Source organism: Zingiber officinale, chromosome 1B (assembly GCF_018446385.1).
Source record: "Zingiber officinale cultivar Zhangliang chromosome 1B, Zo_v1.1, whole genome shotgun sequence".
Classification (NCBI taxonomy): Eukaryota; Viridiplantae; Streptophyta; class Magnoliopsida; order Zingiberales; family Zingiberaceae; genus Zingiber; species Zingiber officinale.
In genome coordinates, this window is record NC_055986.1 from 8,704,663 (window position 1) to 8,731,467 (window position 26,805).

Genomic DNA, 26,805 nt, shown 5'->3' on the forward strand with positions numbered 1-26,805 from the left:
TGCGTCGAGTCAAATGAGAGGAGGGGAATCTATTTTCGTTACAATTATTTTTCTCTTTTTTTTTATCAGTATAGATTTTTTTAAAAAAATATTATTATTAAAATAATTATTTAATTCCCCCTTATTATTAAAAATTATCATATTTTTTTTTACTGATGATCAGGTAAATCAGAAAGCAGCATGGAAAAATTCCTAAAATATTATATTTGAATTTCAAATATTTTATTAATAAAAACTATAAATTTAACTTCAAAGTTAAGAGTCTTCATAAACATGATCTAATAGTTATAAATATTATAGTTTGTCAATAATACACAATAATAATATTTCCCTGAAAAAAAAAATCCTCCCGAGCGGGTCAATTTGACTGAGGAAACAAACTCCGGAACTTTCGAAGTCAGTGAACCCAATCGGTTAAGACATGATCTAATCCCTCGTAACGGCCCACATGACTCTCCCCCGTCACCCCCAACAATATCCTTCCCTTTTCCGTGAGCATCTCCCGGCCCTTTTCAACGATCTCTCTTCTTCCCTTTTATATATATTTATACCTTCAATATATAAATACACATATCTGATCGATGCAACAACCCCCGTCAGTGTTCGTTACAAGCTTGTCGATTATTTAGTGCACTTAGACCACCGAAATTATTATTAGTATTATTATCATTATTATTATTTAAAAAAAGCAGAATAACATCGCAAAATCTGGAATTTATACCCCAGTCGAATTTATAAATGGCGGATTAATCTTTATCCCCATGCAGTGCCGCCGCAATCGAGTAGCCTCGTTTCTGTTCAGCAGCAAGATGGCCAAGTCCTGCTGCTGCCTTGCGGCCGCCCTGGCGCTCTTGGCCATCGTCTCTGTTCCGTGCAGCAGCTTCCGCGTCGGCAGGAGCAGCAGCAGCTCTTTTGTCAGGCGGCGCGGAACGCAGTTCGTCCTCGACGGCTCCCCTTTCCTCTTCAACGGCTTCAACGCCTACTGGCTGATGCACGTGGCCGCGGAGCCGGCGGAACGGCCCAAGGTCTCGGAGGTGCTCCGCGCCGCCGCAGCCGCAGGGCTCACCGTCGGCCGCGCCTGGGCCTTCTCCGACGGGGGAGACAGGGCCCTCCAGCTCTCCCCGGGAGTCTACGACGAGCGAGTCTTCCAAGTAGAACAATTGCATGCATTCGATGCATTAACTAACGATCGATCGATCGATCGATCGGCTTTACATCTTCGTATAAGTACACACATGCACATTTATGATCGAAAACAGGGACTTGATTTTGTGATCGCGGAGGCTCAGAAGAACGGCGTGAGACTGATCCTTAGCTTGGCGAACAACTACAAGGACTTCGGAGGGAGGGCGCAGTACGTGGAATGGGCACGCGAAGCAGGCGTCGCAGTCAACGGGGAGGATGACTTCTACACAAACCCAGTGGTGAGAGGATACTACAAGAATCACGTCCAGGTACAGTAATTAACACACTCATTTTACGATAAAAATCACTTTAATTATATATTCTCCTTTCCATATCGCAGAAAGTGCTGACGAGAGTGAACAAGTTCACCAACGTAACCTACAAGGACGATCCAACGATCCTCGCCTGGGAGCTAATAAACGAGCCTCGGTGCCAGGAAGACTACTCCGGGAAGACTGTCAATGTCTGGGACGTCATCTCGATCGTCTCCTCGAACAATTTAATTAATTAATTAATTAATTAACGTGACTAATCTTAGTTAGAGAGTTAATTTGGTGGTTAAAACTAATGATGTATATATAGGCTTGGGTTCAAGAGATGGCTAGCTATTGCAAGTCGGTGGACGAGAGACACATGGTGGAGATTGGGATGGAAGGGTTCTACGGTGACTCCATGCCTGAGAAGAAGCAGTACAATCCTGGGTATCAAGTTGGAACGGACTATATAACGAGCAATCTTATTGAGGAGATTGACTTTTCAACCATCCATGCTTACCCAGACGTTTGGTAAAGATTTAATTAAATTCTATTTGATATAAGATTGTGCCAACATTAAGGGAAATTTAGTCAATTTTAAAAGATTAATTCGTCAAAATTTCAGGCTCCCTGGTCAAAACGAGGAAGCGCGGACCAGATTCGTGCAGCGATGGCTGCGGAGTCACTGGGACGACGCGGGGAAGACACTGAAGAAGCCGCTGGTTTTTAGCGAGTTCGGGAAGTCGAAGAAGGACCCCGGTTACTCCGAGCACGCCCGCGACGTCTACCTCGACGCCGTCTTCTCCGGCGTCTACGATTTGGCGAGGATCGGCGACGGGTCGCTCGGCGGCGGGCTGGTGTGGCAACTGATGGCGCAGGGCATGGAGTCTTATTACGACGGCTACGAGATCGTGCTGGCTCAGGACGCGGCCGCCAGGGCGGTGCTCTCCCGCCAGTCTCGCTTGATGTCGGTGCTCGCCCGCACGATGAAAGTCGCCGTCGCCGATGAGAAGGAAGTGGGCCGTTTTGCGCCTCGAGGTGGCCGGGGAACTAGACGTGAAAGGAATGGCCTTCATCGAGGGTGAATTTATTATGAATAAGAAAATGATAGGGATTAAAATAATTTAATAATAATAATAATTGAAATTTGTGCTGTTTTGACTAATTAAGTAAACGCTTAACTAATTTTGACCGATAGAATTAATTCCCAACTGTTCATGCCAACTCCTCCCATCAATGATTCAGTCTGCCCTTTCCCAATTAATCGCCATTTTCTGTTTCTTCGACGACGAAATATGTCCGAAATGGACGCCAAACCCTATTCTTCTTATTTGGCTGGCTTTCTTTTGTAATTAATTAATTCCTTCACGCAACGGAGAATTGGATCGCAGTGTTGCACCCATGGAGAAGCCACCTTCCGCGCCGTCGCCGCCGCCCTCCACCACCTTCGTCCAGGCCGACGCCGCCACCTTCAAGGAGCTCGTCCAGCGCCTCACAGGACATCACGAGCCCCAGCACCGCCGCTCGCCGCCAAACTCTCCGTCCGTCGACGCAGCGAGACTCTCCGGCGTCAAGCGGCTCCACGAGAGGCGGCGGGGCGGCGGCGGTTGCTCGCGGCTGAAGCTCTCCGTCCACAAACCCGCAGCAGCAGGCCCTGCCTCGAAGCCGGCCGGCACGGCGGCGGCGGCGGAGGAGGAGGTGGGACACAAGGAGGTGATCGTCGTCAACGAAGAGGAGGAGGAGCAGGCGATCAAAGAGAGGCGGTTCTATTTGCACCCTTCGCCCCGGTCGAGTACGAGGATGCCCCAGCCGAACCTGCTGCCCCTGTTTCCTCTGACCTCGCCGAAGGCCGGCGAACAGTGACGATTGTTGCAATTGCGGCTGAAATTATAGAGAAGATTAAAAATACTTTTTGATGGATTATTCTCCATCGATAAATCGAGTATTAATTTAGGAAATTGCAAAGAGATATCAGGCATTCTTTGGCTTCGCAAAAGTTATTTCTCATACTTTATTTCATAATATTAATAAATATACATAAAATAATAATTAATACTTTTAGAAGTCAAAACTTAAGAGCCTTTATAAATTTTTTAAAATAATGTTTCGTATTTTATTATATTAATTTAATTTTAACAATGTTCCGTGAACGAATCGGTGGGCTTGATTTGGGGGCTACGTGTTCGGTCGGCGCTCCACTCGTTTGCGATCTATCGGAGGGCGAGAAGGGCGTTTCGAAGATTGAAGCTTCCTGGTTGAAGAGTGTGAAATTGGAAGGAAGCAATCTAGAAATGGAGAACTTGTTTCTTGTGGATTGAAGAGGAGCCGCTATCTTCCGCTATCCAGTGCAAGTTGCAGCGAAATCTCGAAGTTGATTCGGAATAGGGTTTCTCTTTTTTTCTTCTTGTTTTTGTTTTTCATATTTCGTTGAAGGGGAAAAGATTGTATCTTTGGGATTGTGTCGGTTAAACATGTCGTTCCATTTAATGGCTTGGCTCAAGAGGAAGATCGTCGATCCGCTTATGCAGATCATTAGAAGGTGAATTCTTGTCATCGTAGTAGTTTTTTGGATGATGCGTTTGTGCCTTTTGTTATCTTGTCTTCCCGATAACGCGGGTTTACTCTAGATCTTATTTCCTTATAAATAATATATATGTGGGTCTATTATCTGTCCTTTGTAATTGTTTTGATAGATCTGTTTTCTAACGCTTAGTTTCGTGTTTGTTATTGAAAAAAAAAAATTGATCCTTGTGATATTGGTTCCATAATTTTTTTGTTTATTGTGGTATTGATATTAGCTGATTTTTCAGTTACGACTATTTTAAAGTGAGTGTCTGTTCTAATGTAGGGGTGCTGAACCGAAGCAATTGGCCCTTTCTACTGCTTTAGGCATTACTCTTGGTGTCTTTCCAATATGTGGTAAGAATTTAAGTTGCTGGTGCCTGTCTTTGCTGATGATTTGATACACAATGATTTTTTTTTTCTCTTATTAGTATTGAGATGATTGCAATACTGAGGATAATGAGACTATTGCATTATTATACTTCTATCTTTGCAAAACTAAGACCTGATTGCTTAATCCTGCTTTTTTCACCCTGACATTTTGCTGCTGGACTGTAGTTAGACTATTTAATTTTAGTAAAGTGGAAGGTGAGGAGTACAGGGTGACCAAAAGAACTCTAGTTAATATATTCATACGGTATAGTCTTGCGTTGATTTCACTGGAGAAATAAGATCCATGTAGCCAACCTTAAAACTAAAATAGTTGAAACTAATATGGAGGATGGCATTTATAAAAGTTAAGGTTGAACCTGGAGGCTTTGTTTTGATTGGTAGCTTCAAATTATGATATTTATTTGGAATTGATCACCATATATTGTTCACAAAATCTTTTGTTGTTACGATAGCATGTCATGAAACTTGTTTACGTTTTTTTTTTGTGATTTTAAAGAAAGAATTATCTGGCTATTTTCAACTTCCTTTAACTTTCATATCATAATTAGCATAAAAATTGAGGATTTTGTTACATGTGTGATTTGTGATTTTATTTGTATGGATTACTGGTACAGTATTGCTGCAACGTCTGGCTAGGTTGCATGGATTCCCAATACATATTTGATATAACTAATAGACTATAGTTACACTTTAACTGCAATCAATCATTATTTTTCTTCCTGTGCTGTTACCAGGGACGACGGTTTTCCTTTGTGGTTTAGCCATAGGACTCATTGGAAACCATTGCCATGCTCCAACTCTCATGCTTGCCAATTTTGTCGCCACCCCGATTGAGTTGAGGTGATATTATCTTTAGAGCTAAAGCAAGTTCCAATATCCATTTTGTGTTGGTCTTTTTTTTTAATTCCCATTTTTGTCAATATGCATAAAACGTTTTTATATCACCCTTTCTTTCATCAAAAGGCAAACATAGGAAGGTTTGGTTTATATATGTTCATAGATGCATTATCTTGATCCGGAAGTTCCTGTTAGTGGTAGCATCTCTACCTCACTACTCTTCAACTGATCACTTAATATATGATGCATACATTTATAGTCTTGCAGATCATAGAAATTAGGCAATCCAAACAGCTGAAACAAGTCTTCCGCAATGTTGCACAAGTACAAAATGCTTGTATATTGGGTATTATGACATGAGAATTTTACCACATTTTAAGTTTCCCTGCAAACAGAAATTATGCTAATTTCTAGATCATTGGTGGTGGGTAAGCCCTTGCAGATAGACTGTTCTCAGAGGGCCATGTGTGTTAATTATGAAAAAAAATTGATACTTTTTCTTTTAGAGTCTAGCCTTCTTTAGAGAAACTATCATGCTAAATTTGAGAAATTAGAACTAGTTTACATAGGGAATGTTTTAACTTAGAACCCACTTATTTCTGTTTTTTTTTTAATGCAACCACAGTGCTTTCAAATATTAAAATCACATATCTTCCTTTGTTTCTATACCAAAATAATGAATTTTCTTTGCATATATTTATTTTATATAATGGTTGATTATTTATTTATGACCCCTAAGACCCTTTACTTTTGCCCAGTTTAATTGTACCATTCTTGCGGCTAGGCGAACTCATCTCCGGCGGTCACCATTTCGCATTGACCTCAGATGCCTTTAAAAAAGTGATAACTGGTCAGGCCTCGAAAGACGTTTTTATCAGCATATTTCATGCGGTTAGTGAAGTATTTTCAATCGTTAATTTCTAAATAAAGTTTTTTTATATTTTTTAAATATGTCGCATCAAAATATAAAAATTTATTTTCACCATAAGAAAAACCTCCCTACAAACCTTAAACTTTTAGTTAATTGCTAGTACCATCCGCAGGGTTAATTTCGAAATAAAGAAGTAGTTTTGGAATTTTCAGTGAAAATCCCAAATCTTGTCTACAATGGTTCTAGTTTTTTTTCCCCCACAAACCTCCAAAAATCTTTCACGGAGAATCCCTTATAATTTACCCTTCATAAATCATCTCTTGGTTATACTTTATCTCGATGATAATTATGATTTCAATACATCATCAATTCACCATTAACCTTTTTCTTGCAGTTGTTGGGTTGGATTATTGCGGCACCATTCATCCTTGCCACTCTGTATACTCTCCTGGTCCCTTGTTTTAAGTTACTGGTTCGCAGATTTAGCGTAAGTCCTTCAAGCTCAAAGATACTAGCCACAGATTGAACTCTGTTATATGCCTAAGAAGAGCATTTAGATGTGCCAAATAATGACAACAATTTTATGGTTCCATTGATATTCCAATATTTGCATAACTTCTCGCATTTTATCTCATCGTGTATGTAGAATATACTCATTTGCTGTCTTTTTTTTTCTATTTTTTTTTTATTTTCATCGAATCTTAAATAAAATTGATTGTTTAGTTTGTTTATAATTTGTAGAATGAACTCCTTTGAACGAATTATGAGGGGTTGATGTATAACCGGGATTACAATATACGCGTCACTATCGGGATTCTACGCCGTCCACGTGTGTTGCATCTACAACGTTCCTTACCTTGCCCCTTTCTAATAAACTCGCTCCCTCGCCCGTTTTCATTTCAGTTCTCCGGTTTCCTTGTTTCTTCCTTTTTCGAGCAAGGACACGATTCGCAAGGCGGCCTCCGCTCTCGCTCCCTCGCCGCGTCCGATGCCAGGCTACCGGAATCTCACTTCCCGCCTTCCTTCTAGGCCTTACCGCAGCCTTTCTTTGTTCTTGATAGTGTCTCCGATCACGACGACGTGGCGTGCTTTGCTTCCTACGGTCGCCGTTCCCATCCTGGCTTGGTGGGTGTCGTTTTAAGCTATTCGAGGAGACCTTTTTGGTCCTGACGTTTCAGGAGTTTCCATTGTTATTATCCACGGGTTTTACTTTGTTTCTTTTGATGAGATTTATATTTCATTTTTGTCCTATTTTTCTGTTCTTTTTTTTTTTTTTTTTTTTGGATCCCGCTCTCGATCCAGTGGTTGTTCCAATCTTGAGTGTGCAACCTGAATAAATCGTAATCTTGATTCTTTTATATATATATTTTTTATGAATGAGAATTTTTTCATGTACCAGATCATAGATCATGAGCTCAGTTTGAGAGTTTAATACCTCCTTTATCCTTTATGTGTTAGTTTCTATTCCAAAGACTAGTAGTCATTCATGTTTTGAGATGGGTTGATGGGAGTCTTTTGTCACAATAAACTCAGTTTGAGAGAGAGAGAGAGTCGTGAGGAGATTGGTTACTGATACAAGGCAGAATCTGACGTCCACTTTTAGGCAACCCCCATTTAGGCAATCCCTCTGCCTGAAGCCAGGCTTCTGATGTTTATTTATGTGATTTGATACTCTTAACATCTTAAGGATCCTGGTTCCCAATATTAATTAATTTATTTTTTAGGAGCAATTTCTGTGTGCAATGACTTGTCAAGATTTTGCATGATGATTGATTCATATCTATCGCCATTGGCTCCCTTAATTTCGAAGCTCAAGGTGCTCTCTCTTGCAGCCAACAAACTCACAGGAAGCAATTCTTCTTTGATCAGTAGCCTCTCCAGCCTAACAGGACTGCACTTGGCTGATAAGCCTGCTCGCCGTCACTGTGTCTACTTCAGTTGGAAACCTAACCACGCTGACTGAGCTTGTTCTAGCGCGGAACAATCTTGGAGGAGGCATCCCCCTCCACTTTGGAGTTCCTCTCTTGTGAAGTTGTGATGCTTGACGTACAGGGGAACCACCTGTCTTACCGAAAGAATTCTAATTGGTTGATCCAATCAATTTGATTAAATATGATTTTCAGAATATATTCTATATGATATCAAATTAGGTCTTAGTTTTTTTATTTTATGTAATCAATCAGATGGGCGGATTTCATAGTTGAAAAGATGGTATATGTTGTTGTAATTGACTATTGATGATTACATACATAATTAACAGAGCTTTTCTCCCAGTTACTTTCATATTTTTCATGGTATTAAAGCAATAAAGATTATGAAGACAATACACTTCTGCTGTAGTAATAGGAGAAGAAAGCTCTAAGAAGGGAGCCTACCAATCGAATCTTTTCGTTTTGCATTATTCGAATTACCTCAGTTTGGTTGGTTCTCGTCTCCAAATTATTTGAAGGAAATAATTATGGGCAATGAAGTCGTGCAATGTGCATAACTCTAAGCGTGAAGAACAAAAATTAATTTCGTCAACGGGACAATCAAGAGGCCAAAAGAAGATCATGACACATTTTAAATATGGGAGCGTTGTAATCACAAGGTGTTTTCATGGATTCTTAACTTTTTCATAAATTCTTAACTATGTTGATTCTAACATTGCAAGTAGTATTATCTACATAGAATTCGCAACCGATGTATAGAATGATTTACAAGACAGAGCTCACAAGGGAATGACACTTGGATTTTTAAAATCTATCAAGAAATTGCAGAACTTCGACAAGGATAACAATTTTTGTCAATCTACTATACCAAGATGAAAGCGCTTTGGGATGAACTATCTTCGTACCACGATCCAATCACTTGCACTTGTGGTAGCCTCAAGGGCTTCACTAAAAACATAAGAAAACGAACGAGTCATGCAATTCCTTATGGGGTTGAATGATTCTTTTTTCCATGGTTCGAGAATCCATACTTTTAATGAATCCTCTTCCCAACACTCGGAAGGTCCGTGTGCTTATTTTACAACACGAAAGACAAAGTGAAATGGATGGTCATACCATCGATTGTTGCTTCTATATTCATGATTTTCCTTCGGGACACAAATATCAAAGAAAAGACTTCAAATCGAAAGATAAAAAATCTATAAATTCCTTTGTTGTTTTTAATATGAAGAGAAGTGAAATCAAGCACTTGACGATAAAAGAATATGATCAGATTATGACCCTCCTTCACAAAGATATCGGTAACACTGAATCTCTTATTAATACTTCAGGTATCGATTTTATTTACACAAATAACACAGATTTTGGACAGTGGTGTCACTGATCACATATCTAATACTCCACCTACTGCAATTAAATTTATCTCTAAACATGCTATTGTGCAACTGCCAAATGGAAGACATGTAGAAATAAAATTCATTGGGTCTATGAAATTAAGCAACAATGTGACTATTGAGAATGTGTTCTATGTTCTGAAATTCAAGTTAAACTTTCTTTCGATTAGCAAATTTACACAAACTCTAGGTTGCAAAGTGACATTTTACCCTGATTCTTATGTAATGCAGGATTTAATTACGAAGAAGACAATTGGGTTGGGCAAATTGAGTAATAGTTTGTACTATCTTACAGTGAATCTAATCTCTCACCTTTGCAACGCCATCAACTTGATAGGCAACCTCTGGTATAAACATCTTGGGCACCCCTCCGTTCATCCACTCTGATTATTATCTAAAACTATTCTAGATATTTCTTTAGATTCAAGTAATGTTTGTGATATTTGTTATTTAACAAAACAATTTCATTTGCCTTTTTCCATTAGTAAGATTTACAGTCATGAACCTTTTGATATGAACATTGTGATATTTGGGGATCCCATAGAATTCATTCTTATTATAAAAAAAGATATTTTTTTGATAATTTTGATGATTATTCTCGTTATACCTGAGTTCATCTTATGCATCAAATATCTGAAGTCCAATCAGTCATTAAGAATTTTTTTTCTCTTGGGTGAAAATACAACATAATTACCCAGTCAAAACATTAAGATACGATAATGGGGTGAAATTCCCTTCTTTGCAAATCTTCTTTGATGGCAATGACACCAATTTTCATTGATCCTATACTTGCACACCCCAATAAAATGAGGTAGTTGAATGCAAACACCATCATCTCTTAAATATAGACCGCGTTATTCGCTTTCAAGCCGATCTTCCATTGAAACTTGGGGGGGTTACAGTATATTTTTCTTGGGTATCCACCAAGGCAAAAAGGGTATCTTCTTTATGATTTGATTGACAGAAAAATGATTACTTCTTGAGATGTCATATTTTATGGAAATATTTTTCCATACTCAACCACGTCATATGATGGCCAAATCAATGTACTAGTTTTGCGAAAGCCTGTCGATAACAAAATAGAGATACCTTTAGTTACTCAACCTATACAAGATGTCAATAACACTACTCAGTCTCATTGACCTCCAACCCAACATCATGCCTACACACAACCCAAATATACAGGAATAATCAGATCAACCGAATGAAACTTTTCCTCAACCAGAATCAATACTCTAGAGATCTACTAGATTATCAAGTCAACTATACTCTACCAACCACTGCCTCGTCTCTTCTAATTAAATCTAGCACTCAACACCCACTATTAAGGTATGTGTCATATTGTAATCTTTCTCCTTCTCACCATACTTTCATCTATAATGTAACTAATGTTTCTCACTTGGTCAAGCCAGAAATATATGAGCAGGCATGTAAAGATAAAAAATGGATGAAGCAATGAATGCTAAAATTTCTGCACTGGAAGCAAATAAGACTTGGTCCCTTATCCCCCTTCCCATAAGACATCGCCCCATTGAATGCAAATGGGTATACAAGATCACGTAAAACTTTAATGGTATTGTTGAAAGATAGAAAGCCTATCTGGTTGCCAAATGATACACCCAACGAGAAGGTATTGATTATAATGGAACATTTGCTCCAGTTGCAAAATTCACCACTCTTCGATGCATTCTAGTTGTTGCATGTGTTCGTGGTTGGGCTCTTCACTAAATGGATGTTCAAAATGTCTTTTTACATGGTGACCTTGCCAAAGAAATCTATATGCAACTACCCCTGGTTTTCGTCAACAAGGAGAGTCACTTGTATGTCGACTTCACAAATCCCTTTATGGATTAAAACATGTCTCAAGATCATGGTTTCAAAAGTTTCTTTCTGTCATTAACAAGTTTGGTTTCCAACAATCACGGGCCGATTACTCACTCTTCACACAAGTGTGTGGAAACTCTTTTACAATCATTTTACTGTATGTTGATGATATGATTATAGCAGGAAATGATCAAAAGGTCATCAACAATGTGAAGACTTTTTTGCATCTTGCTTCAAATTGAAGGACCTTGGAATACTAAAATATTTCCTTGAAATTGAAGTAACTCATTCTAAAATTGTCACGCTCCAAAGAAGTCCCTATCCGACAAAAGGACAGCATCTCCCCTGTAACTGTGACAATATGAATCATAAATACAACCACAAAGCTACTCACAAGCTATAATCATCAGCCCACACGACTGGAACATATACAACCACGCAGTTATATACACAGCACACTCGGCTGGAACAAAATGATCACAACCATGTAGTTATATAATAAACAGTCCACACGACTGTACTAAAAATACAGTAAAAAATGAAAGGAAAGCTCATACAAACCTAAACGATACAATGCGTGTCGGGATGGCTTAAACACAACAACAACAAGACAAATACCAAAACGATAAAATAGCCACATGCCTAAACACTAATACAACATCAAAACCATAAAGAAAATATGTAAGAAAATGAAAGCGAAACAAAAATCATCTTCTGATATGATGTGGGACCGATAGACTCCATAATCACTACCTGCTACCTGAGAAAATAGACAACATAAGAATGCGACGGGGAGTGTGGGTCTTTCAGCGAGTAATAGATAAGATAGTAAATGATCTATACAAAACATGGAGATCAAAGTATATAGTCTCAGTAAGGAAATAAGAACATGATCATACTAACATAATCAATGCATCTAAACATAACTGACATAATGAATATATATACTCAATCTAGATCTAACATATAAGATCATGATTACCCATAGTATAATAAACATGCATACCTAATCTGAATCTAACACATAAGGTCAAGATCGAAAATGACATAATAAATGTGCATACCCAATCTGGAATCGACACATACGATATAATGATCAGTAAACTCATCGGCGATCAACAACAGATCTGCTCACAACACCTGAGCAATATAACCAACAACATATACATGTATAATAAATGACATATATGAAGCATGACAACTATATGCAACAATCATAGTTCAAACAAGTGCAACATATCACAACCATATGTAGCTAGTATCTACTAATCATGCATGCAAATATATCTCCACAGATGCACCGTGCATCATATGCAAATGCGCTTGCATGCTCCATGGTCACCCCCGCCACCTCTCAAGAAACCACAACCCCTGTATGACTGAGAGGCTTGGGTCCATGACAACTGTACTAGCCTCCAGTACAACCACTATAGAGCGGCCGAGTCGGACAATTAGCTAAGTAGTTATCTAACTACTAAGCATCAGAGTCCCTGACCACTCACATCTCTAGCCCCCTGACTACTGTACCCTCCAGACTCACTACTCATGAATGGTCGAGACTGATAGAGTATAACACTGAGCGGCCAAGTGAGCATGACAGGACTAGCTCCACTCTTAGCTACCACTTTCCCTCAGTGGTCGAATGGACAGCTAACATGTCTAATGACTAGCTCATACCTAAAGGAGCTAGTGGTCATCAAACCCTCCACATATATGACTGACAAGTAGCTCATACCACAAGGGATCAAATGGTCGTCAACATGTAGTGCAATGATGAACATGATGTGATAATCATAATATAGACACAGTCATCATCAATGTAACCTCCCAATCCACATAAGCACCTCTAGTACAATGATCCATCTAACACCTATATCCATAGATATGGGTAGATCTAACTAGTGTCTACTAACAAATAAATACAATAAGTAGCCCACCAGATATGTACACAACATACTCATACGCACCCTACAATGTAAGTATAATCAACATAACTCCCCCAATATCTCACCAGACATATATGATCACTGACATATGTATTATCAATATGACATCTCCAACAGTTATACCAAACACATATGCACACAACCACCTAGGTATAATCATCAAGAAACCTCCAATAATCCCACTAGACACATGTCCACACAACATGTAAATGTACGGTCAACATGATGACTCTTATACCACATACCAACATGCGTTCAATCCACATCAAATGCATAATCATCATGGTAACTCAATCAACTAGACAACCGCTACAATACATACTCTATGTGTGCATAAACAATAGAGTATAGATATCAAGAGTCGAGACTGTATATAAAATAACTAGATCATCTCTAAGGTCAAACAGAAGTATCAAGCAGGAAAGTAGCAAACGAACACGATATAAGGTAAATCAGACTAATCCATCAAATAATAACCATGCACTAAGGTCAAAGAACTATATAGAGGTTAAGGAAGAAATACCCGCCTTTATCTGTCGATCGTGATAAACCAATTCCACGTCGAGATATTTGTCTCAAATCAAAGTCCTGCAAATCACATGATATACAGTTTAGCTAATCACATATATAATAACTAGCTAAAGCCAAAACTCAATCCATCATCTTCATTAGATTAGATTTAATCTCTTCAATTAACCTCAACCATTCCACAACCTAATTGATTAGGTTTATACATGCATAACTCCGAAACTCCCCCAAATCAACACATCGCATCAGAATTCCAATTCCATAATCATGAATCAATCCCACAAAATTCATCCACCTCAATTAATCCAATCCACAATCAATCATCACTAAACCAATCCAATGTAGAAATGAAATCAACTCTAAAACTTAACCAAATCTGGATGCATCGCTGTTAATTCACAACCAGAGAAGCTCGCTACCAAGGATCATGGCCGGAGAAAGATAGAGTTGGTGAAGATCCAACACCCTCATGGTCTAATCCTTACCAGAGCTACAATGATCGATCACGCAACCAATCTCAACATCCCAAATAGAGTATGCAATCAAATCCATGCTACTTTAACACTAATCATGACTTATCCCTTGACCAAATCCGAGATCTTTCCTGAAGGGAATCGGGATGCCACTGTGGTGGTGAGCTAGATCAAAGGATAGGGCGACGTCGGTGGTTGATCTGCTAGGGATGGCATAAGCAGAGAAGGCGACGATGCCCTAGGGTGCAGAACCGCCAACACTCGTACTCAAGCAATCGCTAAAAGAGGTGACAACTCAGCCGACGATAGGTTGGACTGTTAGAATGTATACTATAAGCCTAGCTTTTGTATGAACATCTGTTTTGAAATATTTTGAAATGAGAATCACTTTGGTCAAATGTCTGCATTTTATATTTCTATATATGTCAATGTAGTTGTCCATTTAATTTATATTGTAGATAACATGGTGTGTAGTGTCACACAGAAGATCATATTATCGGTTCCTTATAAATTATAAATAGCAGCTCACAACTAAGATGGATTGGGACAAATCATTGGAATAGTTGTAGTGTAATTTGACATTAGTGATCTGTCTTTACTATAAAATAATACTAGTATATTATGTGTGTATTGAGTAGAACCATTTGAGGTTGTTCGATTTATATTGACTACATAAAAGAACATAACCTCTGTTATTATGGATGTACATCCTCTTAATCCTTATATAATAACAAACACGTATACTTAGTATTTTTTCTTTGACTTATTAATGGGTGAGATTTATCCGTTAAATAAATAGGCCCGATGAGTTGGGAGATAGTATTATTTATATGGTGTGTTGTTGATTATAAAAAAAATCGGTGTCCTAATTATTTAGGCTGATGATGTCCCCTTGAAGAGCTCATAAGGATTATCATGTAAACCCTACAGGTGGACTTAGTCCGGCATAATAATAAAGTTGAGTGGTACTACTCTTGGACTCAGATGTTGATTAACTAAATTGTCAGTAACGTATTTAATTAACGGACATACGATATCTTAAACACGGGGAGATTAACGCACTCATAATAAGAAAAACTCATATTGTAATATGAGATTAGTACGGTAGTTTAATAATAACCCTTTAGGGGTATGAGTTATTATTGATGGACTTGAGTTGGGTGTTCGGGGTGAACACAGGAAACCCAAACCCATCGGGAGGCCTAAACCAATTTCTCTTCTAGGTCTCTGTTGTAGCCTCAATATATAATGCCTTGCATTCACCTTTCCATAACCGGATTTGGTTTAACTTGGTTTGGTTTAACTTAACTTGGTTTGATTTAATTTAAGTTGGTTTGGTTTAACTTAACTTAGTTTGTTTTAACATAGTTTGTTTTAACATAGTTTGTTTAGATTTTTTTCTAAACAAAATTTTGTTAATTTTTCTTTCCTTGTAACCGACGACAAGTCTATAAAAAGGAGTAGGATGTGCCCCCTAAAGCCTAACTTTTTAATCCTCCACAACTCCCTTCTCTCCTTGTGGTTGCCGCCAACCTCTCCCTTGCTAGGGCCGGCGGCACAACCAATTCTTTTCTCCCCTTGTGGTCGGCGCCACCTTCTTCCCCACCTAGGGCCGACGGCCGGCGCCAACCTCTCCCTTGCAAAGGGCCGGTGGTTTCCTCCTCCACCTTGGCTAGGGCCGGCGGTTCCCCTTCTCCCTTGGCGACCGACGCCTCTTCCCATCCATTGGTGGCCGGTGGCTTGAAGAAGAGGAGGAAGAGAAGAAGAAGAGGAAGAGAAGGAAGAAGATTAGAAGGTGCCCTATCCTAGAGACTTCTTTTGTGCCCTGCGGTTTGGAAGAGAAGAAAAGAAGGGTGATGTTGTCTTGGTAGATCGTCGCTCACACGACATCTAAGAAGAGGAGAGAAATACGACAGAAGATCAAGAAGTCTTTAGCTACGAAGAAAGGTACAACTAGTTTTTTAATTCCGTCGCATAATTGGTTTTATTTTCTTCGTGTAGATTTTGGATATCGATTTTGAATACCAACACAAGAGGGCAATGATCTTGTACTTCAATCAAGGTGTGTTTTGATCATTCAAGAACTTGTTTGATTGATCAAACACATGTCTGATCGAACATGCAGGTTGCTAGGAATAGTTATGTACTTGTATCATTTTTGTACGGGAAATTTAAACAGAACGGAATTTCAGTGCCTTCATGGCCAACCCACGACCTCCATGATTTGTATTATGCTTTGTGTGTTGGGTGCTGGCCATCGAGTCGCTGAGTTATTTGTATTATCCGGCCTGCGAGCTGTTGTCGTATCCCGGCCTAAGTGTCGCTGTCATGCATGGCTCGTCCTATAGGCCGCCTTCCGGATCCATGTTGCACCAGATTCCATATCGTCGCCCCCAGATCCAATTCCTTAGCTGACTTACACCTATCTATTCGTAAGGGCCACGATGACTCGATCAGCATTGCGACCAGCTCACCCATCCATCCGAGGGCACCCCCCCGGGGCTAGGGTACGTTCTCGTACTCCTTATTCGTGCATTTATTTCTCTATTATTATCTGGCTGCTCATATGTTCACGGGACTCACCTCGAGCATCGAGGTACCAGGGATCAGGGCAACCCGGTCGCTGGTTGCAGGTGTTGTTGACCAGAATACTTCGAACGACTTGGTCAACATAGATGACAGCTCACCATCCGAGTCATGGAGATGCTGTCAACCTTCTAGACACGTCATTCCGGCATCCTCGTCTTCCCAGATTCCGGACAAGATCAAATTAGCGCCATATGTGGGAACGCACCTGATTTGGAACGTGAAGATGGACGACGCCGGAAAATTCTACCATCCTCATGACCTCGGTAGGTTTCGACGAATGTGTCATTCTCCTCACTCCACGGGTATTCGGGAGTCGAGGAACTGAGTCAGATCCTCTGCTGGTCGGTAGGTCAGTTTTTGAGTTATTTTTTTTCTTTTAGTTATATGATCTACCCTAGTTCCTCGATCGAGGACCCCTGTGCCGATCGGCCGGGCGTACATTATCCGAGCCACGGGCTCGATGTCGAAGACCCCGTGCCGATCGACCGAGCGTATATTATCCAAGCCACGGGCTCGATGTCGAAGACCCCGTGTCGATCGGTCGGGCGTATATTATCCGAGCCACGAGCTCGATGTCGAAGACTCCGTGTCGATCGACCGGGTGTATATTATCTGAGCTGTGAGCTCGAAGTCGAAGACTCCGTGCCGATCGGCCGGGTTTGAGTTATGCTTGAAGACCGTCAAGCGGCGACGTTAAACGGCAGAGCCGAACCAGCGACTATAAATACCCGGCCTGAAGACCGTCGAGCGGCGACGTTAAACGCCAGAGCCGAACCGGCGGCTATAAATACTCGGCCTGAAGGCCGTCTGTTGGTGCAGCGGAGGCCGGCAAGAGGGGGTGAATTGCTAGCAAAATTAAATTATACCCTCCTCAAAACTTTCAACTAAAAAATACAGCAACAATAATAAAATTAAAACAGAAATAAAAGAGGAGACCGAAGTTTAACTTGGTTACAACCAAGACGGTTGTTAATCCAAGGTAGTCGAAGATCGCGCTAGCAAATCTCCTTCACTGTAGGCGAAGAAGCCTTTTTATACACTTAAAATGCTCACTGGTTGCTAGAAATTGATTACAGAGTTGAATACTGAGTTAATATCTAATTCCTAGCTCTAGGGGCCTTTATATAGCGCTTGGAAATTCTATCCCGAGGGTCCAAGGCGCCTCCAATGAGGTTCAAGGCTCCTCCAACTCGGTGAGTGGATAGAATTCTATCCGGTGCTCGAACGGTCATTTTGACCAGCTTGGAGGCGCCTCCAACAGTGTTGAAGGCGCCTCCATTGTTGAAGGCGCCTCCAACATGGAGGACTGCGCAGGCGCCTCCAGCACTTTCTTTAAGGCGCCTACAGCTAACTCTTTAGCTCATTTTGACTTTATTTCAGCTTCCAAAGCTCCGATAAACTTGGGTGATTGCGGTCAACCGAAATAGGGCTCACCCGAATCCAATTTTCGGCCTTCTCCTCGAGCAGTCTTCCTCCCCGGCTTAACATCCCTCGAACGCCGCGCACATTCTTCTCGCCCACCGGTATACTTTCCGCAGCTCTCTCGTCCTTCGGACGCACCGAGCCCGTCGGCTCCCTTCCTGTGCCGTCCTTCTAGCTAGCTGCGTCTTCCGCTCAACTTCCTGCGCTCCTAAGCTCCTGCACACTCAGACACAGGGATCAAACACAAAGAAGGACCTAACCAACTTGGTTGATCACATCAAAACAACCACGGGATTCAACATCGTCAAGCGGCGACGTTAAACGCCAGAGCCGAACTGGCGGCTATAAATACCCGGCTTGAAGACGGTCGAGCGACGACTTTGAACCCGTGTATTCACCGACCAGCTTATCATAGCATCTATCGCTCCCGTTCGGGGTCGAGCAATATTCATGAGCGTCTACCTCCCCCGTTCGGGGTCGAGCAGTATTCACAAGCATCTACCTCCCCCGTTCAGGGTCGAGCAGTATTCACAAGCATCTATCTCCCCCGTTCGGGTCGAGCAGCTTTCACGAGCATTCATCTCCCCCGTTCGGGGTCAGGCAGTCTTCATTGGTCGCGGACGAGAGTATCTCCACTGATTCCAGACCAGAATATCTCATAGGCTCTGTGTCCGTTCGGCTCACGACTTTCGCTTCCATGCGCATTCGACTCACAGGCTACACTCCAGTTCAGCTCACATACGATGCACTCGTTCGGCTCATGACTTCCATTTCTGTGCACATTCAATTTCGTGGGCGATGCGCCCGTTCATATCACGACCTTCGTTGCTGTACGCATTTGATTTCACGGGCTATGCTCCCGCTCAGTTTTCGAACCCCACTCTTGCCCAGCGCTGCTTCGTCTCTCGCTCGGTATTTGTCTAGGCGCTCACTTGACGTTCGTCCGATAGCTTATCTGGCAACCGCTCGACCCTATTTTTCGTCGCTCGACCGACACTTTAGTAGCCGCCTGATCCTTTGCCCGATCGTCCACTTAGCCACATGCTTGTTTCACTCGACATCCTGATGATCGTCAGGTCAACATTTTACGGTCACCAGGCCGACATTTTCTCTATCACTCGCTCGGTCGCTCGGCCTGCTCGGCATCCCATGTGGAGCTCGGTCGACTATCATTTCACTTGTCGCTCGCTTGACGTTCCGCCGCCCTTTCGACATCGCGTTCTATCGCTCTCTCGGCATCGTTCTGGATGTCGACTTGGCATTATTTCTCGTAGTTCGTTGGGCATCGCTACCATCTCCCGCACGACGCTCTCTCGAATACTCAATTCGCATTTTTTTCGATCGCCTGATCGACATCTTCTTGATCGCGCTCTCGGCTCGAGCGCCCGTCTTTCTACCTGATCAGCATTATCTCCGTTGCCTGGACCGCATTATTTCTCGTCGCTCATTCGATACTCCTTGAGTCACTTGCTCGACATCGCCACAGCTACTCGTTCAACATGATAAGACGAGCCCAGTGATTTAGCGTTCGGTAGTGATTCTGTTTTGGGATTGGTCTAGTCAGTTGGACTTGCGCCGCCTTCGACTAGACTTGAAGGGAAGGCTTGTGATACAGATATGTTGAGGGGTCCAGAGGGAATTAATGCAAAGGATAGGGGCATTTCAGTCTTTTGGGCGTGAGTAGGGTTTGGTGTTAAAAGAGGGGGCACTGTAGCACAGCAGAGGGGCATTTTTTTTGTCCGCCGCCAATAGGATCTTCTTCCTCCTTCCTCGCCGGCGCCGGAGTCGACTGCCGGCTGCTCCTCTCCTCCACCTCCTATCCGAGATCTAGCGGCGACACACCAGATGATGTAGTGAGGGAAAGACCGTGGGTGGAGAAGGAGCACCGTCGACGATCAGCTAGAGGGATCTAGGGCACGACTCAACCAATCGAAGAATGGAGAGGCCGGTAGCGGAGATCGTCGGCTGCTAGTTGTGGCAATCGACCTCACAATTATTGGTGTCCGGGCTCGGTGGTCGCTGGTGACAATGGGAGGCGATGGAAGCAGTGGCGGATCTAGGGGGAGTGGGGGTGTGCTTGAGCACCCCCTTGCTCCCAGAAAATTCCACCAGTATGTGTAGTCAGAGGGGCAACGAGAAGGAAGACAAGCTTCAGCTCCCTTCTTTGAACACCCTCTTCCTTTTTTATCTAGATTCGCCATTGGATGGAAGGAGATCGCGAGAGGGAGTCAGCGAATCAGACGTAAACAATCGGGAGAGGAATCGGGAGAAGGAAATGAGATAAGAAATTAAACCTTAGTTTAGTTTTTATATTTAACCTTAATGAAATTAATCAACTCTCACTTAAGAGATATTCCAAAGAGGCTTTCCTTCAGCCTAATAAATTTATCCCCTCAAACATGTCATATGGAATTCATTTAAATCTCAAAAAATTTCTAAAAATTCTCGAAAAATCTAATAAGATTATTTATCTAATAACACTTATTATTTAATTTGTTGTATCTTACAAAAATAGGCATTTCCATCAACCAACGCAAACACACTTGATCTCCTTCAAGAAGCGGGATAACTTGGTGCGAAACCGGCTAAGTTTCCCATTGAACAATCCTTGAAGCTCAACTCAAATAATGATGACTTACTCAAAGATCCGACGTATTATTGATGATTGATAGGAAAGTTGATCTACTTAACCATCACATACCAGAAATTTCATTTTCAGTTAATACTCTTAGTCAATTTATGCAAGAACCTAGACAGTCTCACCTTTATGCAATTCATTGATTGCTTTGATATCTAAAAGGTATACCAGGACAAGGATTATTTTTTCCTTCTAAAGGTGATTTATGTTTAGTTGGGTTCTGTAACGTGGACTGGGGTGGAGACATTACTATACGGTGATCAATCACTAGTTATTGTATCTTTCTTGAAAAATTTCTTATCTCATAGAAAAGTAAGAAACAAACCAGCGTATCTAAGTCTTCGGTTGAGGCAGAATATAGATCCATGACTTCCGCCACTTATGAAGTAACTTAGCTAAGGTACTTATTACGAGATTTGGGTATTGATCATCAACAACCAGTACTTTTATATTGTGACAATCAAGCAGCGATGCACATCGTTGTCAATCCGATTTTTCATGAGAGGACAAAACACATTGAGATAGACTGTCACATTGTTCGTGAGCGAATCAAAAAAGGAAAAATTATGACTGCTTATGTGTCAAGTGAAAATAAGATCACAAACATATTCATTGAGGTATTGGGCCAATCTCTATTTCACATACTTATTCACAAGCTAAGTATTTTGACATCCACGCTCTAACTTGAGAGGGAATATTAAAAAAAGAATTCTAATTGATTAACATATTAAAAGAAAAGATTCAATTGATTGACTCAATCAATTTGATTAAATATGATTTTAGGAATATATTCTGATATCAAATTAAACCTTAATTCCTTATTTTATGTAATCAATGGAACATATTTCATGATGAATACATACAAAATTAATAAAGTCGTCCGTGATTTACCTCCTCCGTGTTGGTCCTGAGATAGATTGATGGGAACACTGGGGGCGAGCGTATTCACCTTTTGCCACCATGATAAATACATACAAAATTAACAAAGCTTTCCTCCCACGTACTTTCATATTTTTGAACCTTCTTGGGCCTCTACCACTAGGGCTGTAAACAAGTCGAGCCGATCCGAACTTTGGGGTGTTCAAGCTTGTTTGATAACGTAACCAAGCTGAGCCGAGCCGAGCTTAAAATGAACCAAGCTTTTGAAATGAGTGTTCAAGCTTGACTTGGTTTATTTTTATGAGCTTGAGCTTGTTTGAAGCTTGGCTTGAGCTTGGTTCGTTTAGATGTTATCAAGTTCTCAATTCAAGCTTGTTTGATTGTTTGAAACTTTTAATTGTTTGATTGGTTATTGAGCTTGACAATTTAAATTTTTTTTTTATTTATTTTTTTTATTTAGCATATTAAAAAGAGTTTTATTAATGAATATGGTTCATGAACCTTGTTCATGAACGTTGTTCACGAATGTTGTTCACGAATATTGTTCACGAACGTTAATGAGCTGAACACATATGTGTTCAAGCTTGTTTGTTTAGTTTAACAAGCTGTTCAAGCTTGTTTGTTTAATTAATCTTATTTATATTGAACGAACATAAACAAGTTCTTACCAAGCTGAACACCAAGCTTGTTCACGAACACTTGTTCATTTATAGCCCTATCTACCACACAATTTCAGTGCCGATCTTACGCGCCTGCAGTTTTTGTATGTGAATGGCAATCGGCTTTATGGACGGTGTCCAAGTTCATGGCCGAATGCTCCCAACGTAAAAGCAATCCAATTGGAATATTGGATCACAACTTCATCGGCATGATTCCAAACAGTTTTGGATCCCTGCAAAATTAGTTCTTCCTGCAACTTGGTTATACTCAGTTAGAAGCAAGAGATGCTCTCGACTGGAGCTTCTTAGATGCTTTGGCAAATCGTACTAACCTAAAGGTCTTGGTCTTGTCTGACAACAAGCTAAGCTTGCAGGCAGATTCCCACAGTCTATAGCCAACTTATCAACAATTAACCTTGGAGCTATGTCGATGGAACACAATCAAATAGGTGGAGACATTGATTGATAGTGATGGCAGTGAGCATACAAAAAAAATGATCTATCAACTACAAGTGTGTTTACTAGTGTTATGAGCAGCTAAAATCTTCGATAGGTTTCTGCCCAAGTGGGTGAACAAGTATCTAGCATTGGACCTTTGAGTGCCTTCTTCAAGTCTTGAGCAGTATGATGTTTTTGGACAGCTTTGGTATATTCAAGATCTGCAAGTCTCTAAGATAATGCTTACTGCGCGTGGTCAGATCATGTCAGAATCAAACATATATAACACGATTGATTAATTTGTTGTATCCATGGAGTTGTTCTAAAAACTAGTTGCGGTGTAAAAGACTAACCAAAAACTACCTCTTTGGGTTCGGTTCTCATTCAAATTAAGTTATGGTCATCTTTCGCCGCTGGTGGTACGATGGACTATACTAAAGAATCTGCATCTTTAATTCATTTTTATCAATTCCATTGACCAGGGATGAACATTTTATTCCTTATCAAATTTTCTAGATTCGTTGTCAGTTTGATGAAAATAAAATTCTCTCCATAGCTTCTTACTCTTACCGAATCATCCATTTCAAACTCTCTCTCACTGCAACTCAAGCAAGAGATCTAGACTAATTAGAAGGAAGTCAGGTGATCTAGACTCAGAATTCTTCCCTCATTTAACTTTTTTTTGTAGCCACCTCTTGCTAAATACTGAGGCATGATTCCACATCAGAGAATGCTCTGTCTCTAATATGGAGTCTTAAATGGTGCAGCTGCCTTGAGATTATGCACAATGTCCGCCACAGAGCCGACGCTCGCAGCGATCGAAACTAGCAGACACAAGAAGCTGAGGCCCTGCAGCACGAACCACTTGCGATCGCCTCTTCGTATCTTCTCCTGAGCCATGTGCATGCCCAATGGGAAGTACACGGCCAACGGCCAAAACCCCACGGCGCCGATCAGTCCCAGCACAGCGTTGAAGAAGGGAAACAGCATCGCCACCAGCGTCGTGAACATGATGAAGATGGTCCTTAGCACGAGCTTGGACGGCGTGAAGCTCAAGGAGCCGATGGAGTAGCTCTTTTGCAGGAATTTGTTGTCCGGGCAGTAGAAAGCCAGGAAGATCTCGAACCTGGCGAAGATCGGCTGCGCGTAGACCTGATACGCTCCGATGAGATGGACGATGACGCAGACGTTGGCCAAGTCGACGAGCCAGTACGGCTCGTAGAAACCGAAACCGGTGAGGATGTTTCCGGGCGCGTCGTTGCCGAATGCCGCGTAGCCTATGCAACCGAGCGAGAGGTAGAAGACGGTGGTCAGGCCGATGCCGTTGCGCGTCGCCTTCTTCATCGACTTGTTCTCGGCGGGAGGCGACTTCAGGGTGTCCTGCATGATTCAGAGCATGTGGAACATCAGCCGTCGTCGATCGTCGACTACTCATTAATTAATTAGCTCGTTAGATCACCTGAATCTCAATCAAGACGTCCGCAAAAGTGTATGCGAAAGCTATGTTCCCCAGTGCCAGGAGCACGTTGAAGCCCTTCTCGCTGGCGGCGGCGTTGCCGGTGCCGCCCAAAGTGCCTCTGAATTCGCCATGAGAAATCCACTTCCCGACGCACAGGCCGAGGCCGATGAAGGAGTAGCCGAAGGATGTCGTGACCGCCACCACCGACAGCCATGTTATGTTCTCCAAGCTCGGGAACTGGGACAGCACGAGCTCGAAGAGGCCGAACACCACCATGTACATGTTGCCCGACACCAGACACCTCGCGCCGTGCCCATTCCGATGGAAGCAGTTGGCGCGCTTCACCGCCCTTGAGACAAGCAAGAATCGACTATGAAAAATTCGAATTCAAAATTAATGACTGGTTGATGAATCATTCAGCCGTACATCATGCTTGTGCTGGCTGTAATGGTGTAGCCCACGAGAGTTCCCCACAGATTCACATACTGAGCACATCCACACAAGAACACTTGCTTTGGACCTTCAGGGACAAGACATTAAAAAAAAGGTAATCGATTCCGAGTCATTTCCATCGCTTCTTAATTTTAGTTGTTGTCATGGAAAAGTTTGTACCTAAATACGATCGAACAGCATCGATATATGCGCGATTGATCGTTCCAGTGATGGGATCAGGGAACCTGTAGCAGTTGGCAAGGAGAACAGAGGTGTAGTAGGTGACAGCAGAGAAGAAGAGGAGAACCAGAGGCCCGACGATCCACCCTAATTGAGCGACACTCCACGCGAGTGCCAAGACCCCTGAACCGATCAACGCTGCGACGATGTGCGCCGTCGCGGTCCACACAGTTCCTGCATTCGAGAACAGCTCGAGTGTGAGAGAATTCAGGTAAAGTAAGTAACAGGAGCTGCAACAGTTTAATTACCTTGTCTTTCATGATCTCCATGCTCGATGTCGTTAACGATGACGCTTTTCTCCATTATTTGTTTTTTTCCCTCCTCTCTCTCTCTCTCTCTCTCTCTCTCTCTCTCTCAGGATCTCGACCACAGTTGGAATGAGAAAGAAGTGAGGGAGGAGGGAGGTGATTTATAGTGCAGGCGGAGTGTGCTTCCAATACCTGATGATCCCTTTGATTCTTCGATTTGAAATAACAAAGTGAAAGGTTCAAAATTGTAAATCCTTGCCACCACTAAAAGACAGAGAGAGAGAGAGAGAGAGAGAGAGAGGGGTTGCAATTTGCTTGCATTATTGGAAGACAAGTGAAACATCCATGGAAAAGAAGATGATATAAACCTTAAAATTAGTGTGGATGAAGAACAAATTCAAGTAACTTCCCTTGTTATTCTCCTAAAACTACTCCTACTTTCTATTTTGTTTCATTAACTTGCGAGGTAAGTTTCTGAATAAAATGATAAAATAAGTCTACTTTTCTCCAACAATTTTTTTTATCTTTATTTTTAAAATGAAGCCAACTTTTGCTTTGAGTAGCCCTTTTGTGTTGGAAATGGAGTGCTCGTTCGTTTAGCTTAAATCATTGTTGGTGGTTGCATACTAATATATATAATTTTTTGAAAGAATGCTCAACAACTTTAACTGTACACTGAAAGCAATACTATTGTCGGCCCTCTAATGTCGAATTTGTTATTCACATAGGTCATAGCTAGCATCTTATTCACTTGTTATCGACATTCAAAGTCGAGATTCTAGTCCTTCATGTACTTGTTAGAGACATTGCATGATCACCAACAATTTGATACGATACTATCATTTAATTTGCTCTAATGCGGATGCTGTGATCTATAGTTGGACGCCATATATAACCACTAGGAACCTATTCGAGTACGTAGTGTAAGGTATTGGATGCGACATAATCAAATAACAATGCCATAGCACGTGTAAATTCGACACTAATACTAGGTTAATCTATGTTTCCTTGTCATGCGGTGATGATGAGGGGTCTCATCCCACGATCACGGTGGAGGTTAAAATCAAGGCGGTCAAACGTGCAGATAGTATCGGCCGGTCGGGCGAGGCATGCACCAACCGGGGGAGAAGGTTCCGATCCGTCGCCTCCTTCGACATGGGGGAGAAGACAAACAATCGACGTTCAAGGGAAACGAGGTGTAGAAGCCGAGCCGAGCGGCTACTCCACTCGGCCAGACAACATAGCTTGATGTGGGCAGAGTTCGACTTCGACCAAGTGACTACCCCACTCGGCCTAGCAACAGGCCTCGGCAGTGACAAAGTAGACCTTCGGTCGAGCAGACACATAATGAGGAATAGCGAGATTCTGACCAACCGAACAAGGCACCAGAGTGGTGAGATCTCGGCCGAGCGGCCAACCCGCTCGGCCTAGCAGTACACTCCCTCTGATATTCAGCGACATTCTTTTGGGAGTTGGTGTCGCCGACACTGGGCATGGGCAGCCAGAAGATCATACGGCGGAAGCTTCCATTATTGTCAATTCAGAGATATGTTCGGCCCGTTAAGGTACTGTGTCAGGGACATTTTACTGACAAGTCTTTCAG

General features: G+C 41.7%; 3 protein-coding genes and 1 long non-coding RNA gene across 6 annotated transcripts; 3 read left to right on the top strand and 1 right to left on the bottom strand.

Moving 5' to 3' along the window:
- The first annotated feature begins 761 nt into the window (after positions 1-761).
- Positions 762-3,426, top strand: LOC122025050 (mannan endo-1,4-beta-mannosidase 5-like). Its single transcript, XM_042583835.1, has 6 exons — positions 762-1,151; positions 1,260-1,454; positions 1,526-1,648; positions 1,768-1,970; positions 2,065-2,520; positions 2,831-3,426. Exons 1-6 carry the CDS (start codon positions 762-764, stop codon positions 3,300-3,302), a joined length of 1,839 nt encoding a protein of 612 aa, XP_042439769.1. The 3' UTR covers positions 3,303-3,426.
- A 161-nt stretch (positions 3,427-3,587) lies between these two features.
- On the top strand, positions 3,588-8,387 carry LOC122049284. Of its 3 annotated transcripts, none has more exons than XR_006130912.1 (6): positions 3,588-3,978; positions 4,288-4,358; positions 5,129-5,234; positions 5,990-6,122; positions 6,497-7,227; positions 7,935-8,387. XR_006130912.1 is itself a non-coding variant. In XM_042610699.1 (6 exons), the coding sequence occupies exons 1-6, from the start codon at positions 3,911-3,913 to the stop codon at positions 7,965-7,967; spliced, it is 504 nt and encodes a 167-aa protein (XP_042466633.1). In that variant the 5' UTR covers positions 3,588-3,910; the 3' UTR covers positions 7,968-8,387. The 3 variants fall into 3 exon arrangements, 2 of the variants coding, with proteins under 2 accessions (XP_042466633.1, XP_042466624.1); XM_042610699.1 differs by having other exon boundaries at positions 6,497-6,589; XM_042610690.1 differs by having other exon boundaries at positions 6,497-8,387.
- A 14,910-nt stretch (positions 8,388-23,297) lies between these two features.
- Positions 23,298-25,352, bottom strand: LOC122049306 (amino acid permease 6-like). The gene is made up of 5 exons (XM_042610708.1): positions 25,203-25,352; positions 24,895-25,128; positions 24,709-24,802; positions 24,283-24,631; positions 23,298-24,203 (listed from the first exon to the last, which is right to left on the bottom strand). Exons 1-5 carry the CDS (start codon positions 25,255-25,257, stop codon positions 23,565-23,567), a joined length of 1,371 nt encoding a protein of 456 aa, XP_042466642.1. The 5' UTR covers positions 25,258-25,352; the 3' UTR covers positions 23,298-23,564.
- Positions 25,038-25,496, top strand: LOC122049316. Its single transcript, XR_006130921.1, has 2 exons — positions 25,038-25,165; positions 25,313-25,496. It is a non-coding gene; the product is annotated as an uncharacterized LOC122049316 (long non-coding RNA).
- The last annotated feature ends 1,309 nt before the right edge of the window (positions 25,497-26,805 follow it).